The sequence below is a fragment of the Silurus meridionalis genome, chromosome 13 (genome assembly GCF_014805685.1).
Source record: "Silurus meridionalis isolate SWU-2019-XX chromosome 13, ASM1480568v1, whole genome shotgun sequence".
Classification (NCBI taxonomy): domain Eukaryota; kingdom Metazoa; phylum Chordata; class Actinopteri; order Siluriformes; family Siluridae; genus Silurus; species Silurus meridionalis.
This window is the reverse complement of record NC_060896.1, coordinates 21,661,767-21,674,305: the sequence shown is the minus strand read 5'-3', so window position 1 is coordinate 21,674,305 and position 12,539 is coordinate 21,661,767. Positions and strand designations below refer to the sequence as shown.

The window sequence follows — 12,539 nt, the reverse complement described above, 5'->3', positions numbered from 1 at the left end:
ACAGTGAAAGACTCAAGAGTGAGCTGCAATATTATTGCAACACAGCCACAGGTCCAAAAAGCAGAAATTGCACTGTAATTGACCAAAACAGAACATCTTGCAATAGTGTCACAACCTAAAGGTCTATCACTCTCTTAAAAAAAAAAAAAAAAACACCTTCTCCATAAGAGCTTCTACAGAAAATGCCTTCATAAAGACTAACATGATGCTTTTCCAGGAACCCAAATCTAACAGTGTGTAGATCCATCAATGCACCATCGGAATTAGGAGCAAAATAAAGGCAGAAATGTGCACGAGGCAAAAAAAAAACACACACACACACCGCGCGCCAACCTACAAACAAACAATCAAACAAAGCAAAACAAACAAATAATCAAACCAAGAGCTGTTCTTCATCCTAAAGTGGAGAGCACTTTTCTTACCTTTCTCGGAGGAGGCTGCATGGCTCAACATGGACATGAAGAAAGCGCAAGTCCAAAATAGTGAAGTCCAAAAAGAGAGAAAAGGGGACGAGAAATGCAATCCACCAGGAGGGGAACAGACAAGGGGAAGGGGAGGAAGATCAGATCATCGCTCGCGCAGCCATGAAAGCATGAGATGAGCTCCACTCTTCATAAGCAATATGAGAGAATAGACTGACCGTGTCTAGAGGAAAAAAATACTGCAGGCTTTCTATTGAATACGAGACACGAGAGCGACACACACAGGAAACCCGGAGTGCATTAAGCGGTGCAGAAAACACCACACAGACCACAGCGCCACCTAGTGTGCACATTTATAGCCATTGCTCTTTTTGCATATTATTGCACGCATACGCCAAACTGCCCCCCCCCATCCCTTAATTTGAAATACTTCTTATCTTGTATACAAAATGCATACATATGCACAGTATAACAATGATAATGCTTTACAAATCCCCACTCTCTACAGGATATATAAACACCCCTTTAGGAAGCTTATAGCCAGTTATCAATTTAATTCACTTGAAAAATGTGGTATCAAAATTTTTTTTAGATGATATGTACTAATGATATCAGTTGTAATATGCAGCCTATGTAACAAACCCTCGAATTAAAGGGTAAAAGAAAAAGTTATTCGCCCAACGTGGGGCTCGAACCCACGACCCTGAGATTAAGAGTCTCATGCTCTACCGACTGAGCTAGCCGGGCTGCAAAGCGGCCGCAGCATATACCTTCAAGAGGTTTCAGTGAATTAATAGCGCTAATTAATTAAGAATCTTTTTATAAAAAAAAAAAAAATGTATTCATTACAAAATATTAGACTCAGGATAATAAACATTTAAGTTTAAATTGAGCCATAAACCCAGTACAAGATATTACATTCTCCTCCTCTTCTGCTTTTTGGCACCGGATTTTCAGAATACAAAAAAATTGGCATTTATTATCATACAAACAGGTTTGTTTACTAACGGTTCAAAACATTTTTTTGCATGAACAGCTCTGGATTCCAGACCTGACAAACACATAAACCAAACCCTGTAGAGATATATATTTCACAATTATTATAAGGGTAGCTTTGCTGTACATTCGCGCATGCAGTACATGCTGGTATGTGCGTGCGCGCGTGCGTGTGTGTGTGAAATAAGTGAATTGCTAGAAAGGTAATTTGTAAAAACAGAGAAGCTTCCCTCTCTGCATTCCTCTTGATCCTTGATGCCTTTCTAAGCGTCTGTCATACCATCATGCATTCAGTAGATATTTCAGCAAAATTTAAAAAAGTGATAGTAACAAATAAAGAAGAAAAAAAGACAAAAAGGAAAGATAGAGGGAGAGAAGCAGTCAGCAGATAACGAGCTGTGACTTGCCCATTAATTTGAAACGCCTTCACAACTGAAAGGGTGCAAGAGGTTCTACCTGAGGAACCAAGAGAGAAACAAGAAAGAAAGAAAACAGGGTGTTTATTCTGGATTCATCATTACAAAGGTAGGAGTACTCACTGATATATGCTTTTTTGCAAGTACTAAAACCCTACCACTTTTTTGGTGTTTTTTAAGAAAGTGGAGAAAATTGGCAAAACAACCTAAGCTCTGTCAATCAATTAAAGAGTCCTTGCTTTCCAGCTCATTTTTGTGTTGATGTCATGTGTTTGATCACATTGTGAAATCCATAAATACATAAGTAATTAATGGACTATATATGTCATAATAATTGCCAGCCCTTTAACTGCAATTTTTAATATTGAATTTATAGTCTAAAAAGAGTAAAAATTTTATTAAACATTGCATGTAGCATTTGCAATTGAAAAACCTTGGAATGCTTTGCTTTCGAGTCACGTCCAATATCCAGAATCATGGGATTACTTCCTTTTCTTATAATAGACATAAAATTAAAACATGATACATATATATATATATATATATATATATATATATATATATATATATATATATATATATATAGCTAAGATACTTTTGAAGAACATTTTCTAACTGCACCTTTCGATTTGAACAGGCGTCATACCAGAACAAAGTGGCTGTTTACTTAGATAGCCTCCTCCCAAATCAAATACAGAGAGAGTTCCCTTAAAAACAATATCATGCACATGTATAACAAATAGAATGGCATAAAGACAAACATCCTGTTTATGCCTTAATGCAGACGCCAGTGTTTCAGCAATGCAAATGTATTTCATTCTTATTTTATTTGATAAAAATTATTGTTTGAACTAGATCTAGAGATGAATCAGATGTGAATGTAAAAGGTTAACGACATTGTTTTATACTCTTTTGACACAAAATCCAGTTTAAAAACATTCGGGGAATTCATTTTTTCTGAATGATTTTTTCCCCTTAAAGCTTAAATATATTCTTTATTTTATTTTGACAGACTTCCATGAAGCAAGATGGCTGCCCAAAATGTCACTCGTTTCACCAACAACACTTCTCAATATGACTGCAAGTTTAATGAGGACTTCAAGTACATCTTACTACCTGTCAGCTATGGGTTGGTGTTTTTAGTAGGCTTGATACTCAACATCACTGCACTGTATTCAATCCTGTTCCGGATCAAACACTGGAGCCCCAACACCATCTACATGATCAACCTGACAGTGTGTGACACACTCTACATCCTCACACTACCCTTTCTGATCTACTACTATGCCGACAAGAATGACTGGCCATTTACTGAAGTGTTCTGCAAAATGATCCGCTTTCTTTTCTACACCAATTTGTATGGTAGTATCCTCTTCCTCAGCTGCATCAGCATCCATCGCTTCCTTGGCATTTGTCACCCGGTGCGATCGATGCAATGGGTTAACGCTCGCCGTGCCCGTTATGTTTCAGTCCTTGTTTGGGTAATTGTTCTCACTTTCCAGGCACCTGTGCTCTACTTTTCCAGAACCACGCATCAAGTGTGCCATGACACCACATCTCAGGCCCTGTTTAATTATTTTATGGTGTATAGCTCGGTCATTTCTGTCATTTTGTTTGTGATACCCTTTGTATTAGTGCTAGTGTGCAATGGCCTGATGGTGCGGAAACTTTTAGAGACCACCACCATAGGAGGTGCAACATCCCAGCGGTCCAAACAAAAATCAGTGAAGATGATTGTCATAGTGCTGCTGGTTTTTATACTCTGCTTCCTGCCCTTCCATCTCACACGGAGTCTGTATTACAGTTTTCGATACTTCAAAGTGAACTGTACACTGCTGGAGGGTTCTAATGTAGCTTACAAGGTCATGAGGCCACTAGCCAGTGTGAACAGCTGCTTTGACCCCATACTTTACTTCATGGCAGGACAGGGTTTCCGACAGAGTGTAAGCAAAAAACTCAAGCAGTCTCAGAGAAAGGAGGAGAGCAAATCTCTCTCGACCCCTTTGTGAGCAAATCATTTGGAATATGGATCTAAAGAACAAGCAAGTGTCATGGATTAAAGTAAGTCATAAAGTCCATAAATGTGCTTTCATAAATGCTGAGAAACATAGATGTTTTTTTTTTTTTTTTTACCTTGAAATGTCTCCAAACTGTCATTCAAATTACAAAAAAAATTCTAAATTCTCTCACAAACAGAGATAGTTGAATATGTACAGGCTTTTGAAATATCTCGTCACAATGAGGAATAGGTTTTTATTTTCAATAATTTCTTTGTTTATAATAATTTCATGGTTTATTTTTTTTATTATACTTTATTGAAAAGTAAGATTTTAGGAATAATTTGGTAAATCTCTCCAACCCGGATCTTATTTACAAGCAGTACTTGGTTAGACTGATTTATGCTAAATCCATATAAGACTACAATTTTTCTGTAGAGAAACTAATAAACTAAAGCAAGCTCAGTAGACCTGTTGTTTGGATGTTAGAATCTAAAGAACCACAGTGTTGTTATTGTACAGTATAAATCTAAACAAAACAAATTAGGATTTATCCATTTTTCTGTTTATAGAGTGTACATACGTTTAAATAACCTTGGGCGTTATTAAGTGTTTAAGGGACATGAATGTGTTGGATCATTATTACATAATAATATTGGCCAAGAGGATTGTTTATAACTAATATCTCCGATGGTAAGGTTTTACTGCATGTAATTTAGAATTGCTGATGTGAAAATCAGCAAAACCTGCACTTTACTTTTCCTGCTACTGATGCTAAATTAAAACGGGTGAAGATACAATGATCACAAAACCATTCATGCTTACACATAACAAAGCTTAAAGTTTAAATGGTTTCACTTTTAGAATGTCTATGTTTGTAATTGTTTCAATTAAAATGTAATAAAAAGGTTTTGTGATCCAAAAGTCTCTATTTTCTTAACAGAAATCAGTTCAGTAAAGTCACAGAAAAATACTAATAGTATTAATTGCATTTTTTTAGTGTAGGATGATTTTGGTGAGAGGATGAGGATTAGGATGAGATTGTTCCTTGTAAAATGCCTTTGTTATTACAACAAGTTGGGTCTTGCAGGCAATATTTAAAAGTGAAAAGTGAAACAAATTTGAACAAAATTATGTTAAAGTCATAATCATCATCAGTTTCACAATAACGCAACCAGTTGTGGCCTTACTTGCTTAATAGTAATACTGCATTTAACAAAGCCTTTTGTGTGTAGATAGCATTAGCTCGATACTTGCAACTCTGACCTGCTAAGACTAAGACTAACCTGCCCTTGAAATGACTTTTAAAATGCTTAAAGATGTTCTGATCAAGATGTAGGGCTTTTCTTTATTATTTATTGCAATGTTTTTTTAATTTTTTTTGCATTTTATTCATTCCTCAGTGCATACACATTGCTTTTGTTTAAGCTACTTTTACTTACAGAAGTAGACATAACTGAAGTAGATACTGACCATAAACGCATGACTAGCTGGTTCGATGTTTAATAACCACTCATGTTTGATTATATGGGCAAAAACTTCACAACTGTATTTGCAGTACTGCATCAGACGTTTTGCCTGTTTTTGGAATGATTCGATGTTGTGAAACTGTTCTCTGTCACAAGCTGCATTTTTGCTTTATCTTCAATATCAGTGTGTGCAATGTTTTTTTAGGAGTTCCTTAACATTAAAAGCAACAAATATTTCTATTTTTTTCCAAGACATTATTGTTTACATTTCACAGCTTTCACATTATATCTTCTGTACTTTATTGATTCAGCAAATCTCTATTACAAACATAAAACAGAACTTCTCGGCATGCTAACTTATCTCTACTATTTACTCATCTTGTCTTCCACATTTTTGCTCTTATATAATAATCTCTTATACAATAAATACACCTGATACCTCCGGCTATCGTTTTTTTAATATACCTATAAAAACCTTTGTTTAAATATTTCTTAATCCACAAGTTTTAAGTAACTTTATGCTTTATATTAAATACATGTTGATGTTGGTTTATTTAGAAATCCTCTCCTCTTTATAGCTTCCTTTGATAAAAAATTACTTATTTAGTGTTCAAACTCACATATAAACCCCATATTATGAAACATTATATTTGCAGTGGATTTACACAGATAGAGAGACTCCTTATAAATTGTGTCGGCATTATACACTAAACTATGCAAACAATATATTTTAGTCAGGTTATGAGAAATTAAATTACGGTAGCAAATAATTGGCACTCAATTTACTCTTGTTATTGTATTGATCATATCAAATTATTAACAATCCTTATATTAATACTTTTTCATTACATTTGCCTTTAAAAAACACAATTGCATATAAACAAATCATAAAAAATAAGCATATAAGTATCTACATTCAAATATAAATCAGCAGATAGAAGTTAAATCTATCTGAAAAAATTGTAAATGGAATCTCAGTGCGAGTCTGATATCAGCCAGAAGTGAATTCCAGAGTTTAGCATCATAAGAAGAGAAAGCCCTATTACCAATTTAGTGTGAATGAACAACTAAAAATCCTATCTGAGAAGAGCAAAGGTTTTGGGGTGTATAATCAACATAATACCTGATGGGACACCAATGTAAGCAGTCCAAAGTAAGCATAATATGATCAGTAATCTTTGCCCTAGTCAGAATTCTAGATGCTGAGTTTTGGACATACTGTATTTTATTTAGTGTGGACTTAATTACGTCAGCAGAAGTATAAAAATCCTGTTGACACTGGGGCTCATTCATGCTCTCCTCTAAATATAAAGTGCCCATGGTTCACCTTGTCTGCAGTGTGCCTCGCACATAAATACATTACATTATATAATACAAAATGCTAGTTTTATAATATCATAGGTCATGACTTCAACTAATATTAGCCAGCAAAGTTAGTTTGTCTAGACATCTAGCAATTTCTTAATTCAATAACCCAAAGATCTTACTTTTACTTCATTCCTCAATCACTTCGTATAAACTCTATAAGGAAAGCTGCATTCAGTAACCTTTGTAACATTGCTAGCCTCCAATTTTGTCATATTTGGTTGTATTATAAAACATATCAATATCTATGCCTACAGCTTATTCGAACTTTTTAAATGGGAGGTACTTTACATCATTCATAATTGTAGCTGCAAATCTCTTGAATGTATTATTTCAACAGAGCTGAACCTGCAGTAGCCTGTCTTTGTACAAAGTACACTCTGTTTGCACAAAAGATTGTGTGAAGAAGTTTCTTTACACTTACACTGTACTATTTCACATGTAGTTAACTGTCCTTGATTTTATGGTTTGTTAGGCAGTAGGTCTGTTTATATATGTAAAGTTATTAAAACCTTTTAACTTAAAATATATTATTTTTGACCTACTTTTCTTTGAGGAAAAATTTCTGCAATTTCAGAACCAACCATTTCTTCAGGATTTTCACTGATCTAGTCACCTTTAATATCAAATTCAAACTAAATGATGTGTTGTTTTATATCTACTGTTTTACTAGTTGTAAATCAGCTGACTGAAACTCAGAAACCTTAACACTTTCTACATGAAGTATCTGTCATACTAAAATGGTGGCAGAGTGCCACAACACCACAGCTCCAGGGTTCTGGGTCCATTCCAAAGTTTGTCTTACTGTAGCTCATGTGTATGTTCAATGTGCAATGGGGCTTGGGTTTTCACCAAATTGCTTTTGTTTCCAAGGAACTTACAGATAAGAAAGAAACAAGTGAATCATAGAAGTGAGCAATCAGGTTTCAGGACACAGAAGTCTTTGTAAATGTTGTTAATTATATACCTGCAGTTTCAGAATATAGCATTCAGGATTCATTGTAAACTTATGAAAAACTATCAGAGGTGAAAGGTAACAGTATAACTTGTGCGTTCCTTAGATATTACTGCAGTGAGATTATTATAGATACTATATTACTAGAGTGATTAATTGCATTTAATACTTTTCTATCAATGGAAACTATGAAAAACAAGAATAAAATCAGCTATAAAGAAGTAGAAACCGAGTGGAGTCCAATGTTCAAGTTAAGTAAGACAAATACATACGTTGCCTTTGTGATTTTTGTTACAATAGAACAAACAGGATTGTAATACCTGAACTGGTGATTTCGTTTTCTAATGTAAACCCACAATTCTTCTAATTCTTTTATGATTTTGACTGGTTTTCATTAGCTTGAGTAAGATAAACAAGTGTCCTCATGTATTTCTCCATGATGATGTAATGGTTTCGGGACTCACATTTACCAAAAGACCAGCTCACAACTTTTTGTAAACTTTTCTAAAAAAAAATAAATAAATAATGTTTTGTAAACCCAGAAATGATCGGATAAGTGATAATACAGTTTCATATCATTTGTTTTTACATATTTAATGAAAAGGTGGTTGTTGCTCTTTAGGTAATCACAATACCCTGTCTTTTACAGCAGAGTGTTTTATATCTACTGTTTTACTAGTTGTGAATCAGCTGATCAGCTAAACTCTGAAATCTTAACACTTTCTACATGAAGTATCTGTCATACTGACATGGTGGCAGAGTGTCACAACACCACAGCTCCAGGGGTCTGGATCCATTTCAAAGATTGGGTGACTGTCTTACTGTAGCTCTTGTGTATGTTCAATGTGCAATGGGGCCTCAGGTTTTCACCAACTTGCTTTTGTTTCCAAGGAACTTACAGATAAGAAAGAAACAAGTGAATCATAGAAGTGAGCAATCAGGTATCAGGACACAGAAGTCATTTTAACTTTAAAACTTACAATTATTGTTCATTACCTGCAGTTCAGGTAATGAATACAGCATTCAGGAAATCATTGTAAACCTATAGAAAACTTTCAGAGGTGAAAATTAACAGTATATGTATATATGTATGGTATTTGAGTACATGGTCCAACTTGTTTGTTAAAAGATTTGTTATATTTGTTTTTATATATAGCATTGCAGAGTGAAGTCTAATAATTATTTTTTATATAATAATGAATATATAATAACTGCAATACTGCAGTAAATCCTAGTTACACCAACTACATAATTGTTCGAGAATTGACAAGACCATAAAGTAGAAATTGCGAACTAAAACCTATTCTTTATAAAGAATAAAAAATGTAAAAATGTAGATATAAATGAATGTACGACATCATATTCTTTTTTTAAGTGTTTGTCAGGAAACGATTATAGTAGATTGCATAGTTTTAGTCTGATGAACATTTTCCATGTTGGCCATGTTGAACATTTTGAAACCCTGCGTGTTAGTGTTAGTCAAGAAACAAGCTGCAGCTTGCCCATTGAGAAACGCCTACATTGGTGAAAAGAAGGTCAGTCTGAGGCATCGCAGAGTGATAAAAGTAAGCAGAACAGAGAGTGAGAGACAGAGCAAGAAGAGGGGAGGAATGATACAGGCAGAGAAATAAAAACTCAATTTCTGACAGATTCATACACTGTAAGTACACTTCATATCTGATACTTGCATTTTATATCTGTACAGTATTTTTATAATACATACGACATCAAATCAAGGCAATGTGCAATAGATTCTATAGCTTAAAAACATTATATAAATCTTACTTTACTTTTCTGCAGTTTTTTAACAAAGGAAGTGGAGGGGAGACTAAAAAATGTTCTGTGATTTTACTTAAAGAGCAGCAATCATGAATTTCTATAAATATGTAAACAAACCCTCTCCTTTTACAATGATTTTTTTTTACACATGATAATGATTATTTTACACATCAAGTTTCTAGAGATGTTTCCAAAAAATAAATCGTGGGTTGGCCTTACGGTAATGTGAATCTGTAACAATGACGTCATCTTGGACAGAGAATGCGGGACCAGTAGTCAGCTAGAAATGAAAGGTTTATTGGTTTAAAGGAGGGACCTAAATAAACTGGTTCAGATATAAAAATCCAGTTTCTAATATTGCAGTTAAAAACTACAGTGTCAACTAAGGTATTTGTCTTAATACATAACTTGTTGCAAAACTGCATATCTGGATACCAGAATCCCAGCTAAAGGCTGATTTTGGTTTCATTGTCATAGCTTTAAGCAGTGGAAAATGTATAGAACGTTCTGTCTTGCGTGAACCTTACTTTCATTGTAGTAATAACATTTTTTTGACTTAAATATAAAATTATTAATTACTTAATAACAAGTTGCATTGATTGCACTGGAATGCATTTTTAAACAATTATGATAACTAGCCGAATGATTTGTGCTAAAGTAAACACCACTTTATTTATCAAAGAAATATAAAGAAAATTTAAGTTGACACTAGTTAACTTAGCAAAATGTTGTTTTGGTTCTTTAGCAGATTTTTTTAAACACAGAGATTTCATCATGTACACCATGTACAGATCTGGGTAGATAAATTGGATGTTGACATGTGGAATGCTGATATTTCCACGTTTTATAAAAAACGAAAAACATTTAAAAATAATCATAGCCTCCCTATTCAATTAAAACTGTTTATTTCAATCCACTGTCTCAGACATTGTATTGCAGAGTGTTTTATTTTGATTGGTTCTTAAAGCTCACTTTTTAAAATTTGTGCCTGCTTGTCTAATTGACCTACATTTTTTATACATTATATAGTCAAAATTTGGGGAAACCTAACATCACCGAGCAATCATATGCGAGCCCATTTCTGTTGACCCAAAGATAGAAGTGCACAATTATACAGGTTGATTTTATATGCCGTAAAATTTATTTCGGGGCCCAATTTGTTCCAGCATGACAATTCCCCTGTACACACAGTGAGTTAAATAAAGACATTGTTTATTGTGGTTGGAGTGGAAAAACTCGAATGGCCTGAACCTCATCCCCTTTGAACATTTTTGGGATAAAACGAATGCTGACTATGCCCCAGGGCTCCTACCTGACATCAGTGCCCAATCTCACTAATTCTCTTGCGGTTGAATGAGCACACATTCCCAAAAGCCACATTCCAAAAACTAGCGGAAAGCATCAGGTCCCGAAGGGCTACTAACATTTTCTTGTTTAAATAAATGCAAATGAACACAATGAAGGTTAATGATTATTACAACCAGATCAAGGCATATTGTTTGCCTAACATTAGTATACTTGTGTTTATTAATCGTTTCCTCATTTCTCTCTACTTATGTCAGACTTTCATGTATAAAGATGGACAATCAAAATAAAACCAATTGCACTTTTACTGAAGATATCAACAACATCCTGCTTCCAGTTACCTACAGTGTGGTGCTAGCGGTCGGCCTGCCACTCAACCTCATCGCCATGATTGCCATCTTGTTTTGGATCAAACACTGGAGTCCCATCACTGTCTACATGATCAATCTGTTTGTGTGTGACACACTCTACATCCTCACACTACCCTTTCTGATCTATTATCATGCTGTCAAGAAACTCTGGCCTTTCACTGAGGGGTTCTGCAAACTTATACGCTTTCTCTTCTATACCAATCTCTATGGAAGCATCCTCTTCCTCTGCTGCATCAATGTCCACCGTTTCATAGTTGTTTGCCACCCGGTGCGATCAATGGGTTGGTTCAACACCCGTCGTGCCAGCTATGTCTCAGCCCTTGTCTGGGTAGTTGTCTTCTGCTTCCAAACGCCAGTACTCTACTTTTCCCGAACCGATACAAATGGCACAATCTGCAAAGACACCACAACAAATGAACTATTTGAGCAGTTCCTGCAGTATAGTTCTGTTGTTTCTGTCTTTTTCTTTTTAATACCCTTTATTTTAGTGATCGTGTGCAACAGTCTGATGGTGCAGAGACTTATACAACCCAACGCAGTGGGACGTACATCTCAGCACTCCAAGCAAAAGTCTATAAAGATGATTTCCATCGTGCTGATAGTCTTCATAGTTTGCTTTTTGCCCTTCCACTTGACACGGACGTTTCACTACTATTCTCGCCACTTCATTTCAAACTGTTCCCTCCGGGGAGTATTTAGAATGGCGTACAAGGTCTCCAGGCCTCTAGCATGCATAAACTGTTGCATTGACCCTATCCTGTATTTCATGGCTGGCCAGGGTTTCCGAAGAAGTATACCTAAGAAGATAAAGCAGCAAGTTCAGAAATCTGACGAGGATAAGGGTTTATCAAACTCACAATCAGATTAAACAATAAGAATATATATATAGATATGTTCTGAGTTTTGCTTCAGTTGTAATTACTGTTGGTCTTCTAAATACATCAATGTTTTAACTTTACTGCCTATGGATCACTTATAAATCACATGATATTTCTTCTGTAGTTTCCTGTTTATGCCATTAATGCCTTTAAAGTCTTTACAACTTTTGCAATGGTATCATTTAGTGTGTAGTTGTTATGGTGAAGTTTTCAGTGAGGAGATGTTTATCTTGGATTTTTGGGTGGAGTCTCCAATGTCAGGGTTTTGTAATGTTTGGAGGTAAGAACGTTTTTGGAATGGAGAAAGAAAAAAAAAAGACTGGTGAGCAGAATAAACAGGATGGCGAGCAAATAATTGTTTATGGTTGTTAATGTTAATAATAACAGCCTAACTTGTTTTGAGGATGTCTAACAGCTGTGGAATTTAAAGATTTAAACACTTGTACACAAGCTATTAAACTTTCTTTCAGCTTCTCCCATTAGGGGTCGCCACAGCGGATCATCCGCATGTTTTGATTTGGCACGTTTTTACGCTGGATGCCCTTCCTAACGCAACCCTCCCCATTTATCTGGGCTTGGGACCAGC

General features: G+C 35.1%; 3 protein-coding genes and 1 non-coding gene across 4 annotated transcripts in view; 2 read left to right on the top strand and 2 right to left on the bottom strand.

Annotated features, from left to right (window-relative positions):
• LOC124395533 (F-BAR and double SH3 domains protein 2-like) overlaps positions 1-679 on the bottom strand; it is an 89,664-nt gene extending 88,985 nt beyond the window's left edge. The window contains 1 exon segment of the mRNA XM_046864092.1: positions 423-679. Coding sequence (XP_046720048.1) covers positions 423-443 — 21 coding nt within the window. The 5' untranslated portion in view covers positions 444-679.
• Positions 680-1,096: 417 nt separating this feature from the next.
• On the bottom strand, positions 1,097-1,169 carry trnak-cuu. Its single transcript has one exon. It is a non-coding gene; the product is annotated as a tRNA-Lys (tRNA).
• Positions 1,170-1,549: 380 nt separating this feature from the next.
• LOC124395411 (P2Y purinoceptor 2-like) lies at positions 1,550-4,755 on the top strand. The gene is made up of 2 exons (XM_046863862.1): positions 1,550-1,943; positions 2,847-4,755. Exon 2 carries the CDS (start codon positions 2,863-2,865, stop codon positions 3,841-3,843), a length of 981 nt encoding a protein of 326 aa, XP_046719818.1. The 5' UTR covers positions 1,550-1,943; positions 2,847-2,862; the 3' UTR covers positions 3,844-4,755.
• Positions 4,756-9,136: 4,381 nt separating this feature from the next.
• On the top strand, positions 9,137-12,500 carry LOC124395422 (P2Y purinoceptor 2-like). Its single transcript, XM_046863880.1, has 2 exons — positions 9,137-9,280; positions 10,962-12,500. Exon 2 carries the CDS (start codon positions 10,978-10,980, stop codon positions 11,941-11,943), a length of 966 nt encoding a protein of 321 aa, XP_046719836.1. The 5' UTR covers positions 9,137-9,280; positions 10,962-10,977; the 3' UTR covers positions 11,944-12,500.
• The last annotated feature ends 39 nt before the right edge of the window (positions 12,501-12,539 follow it).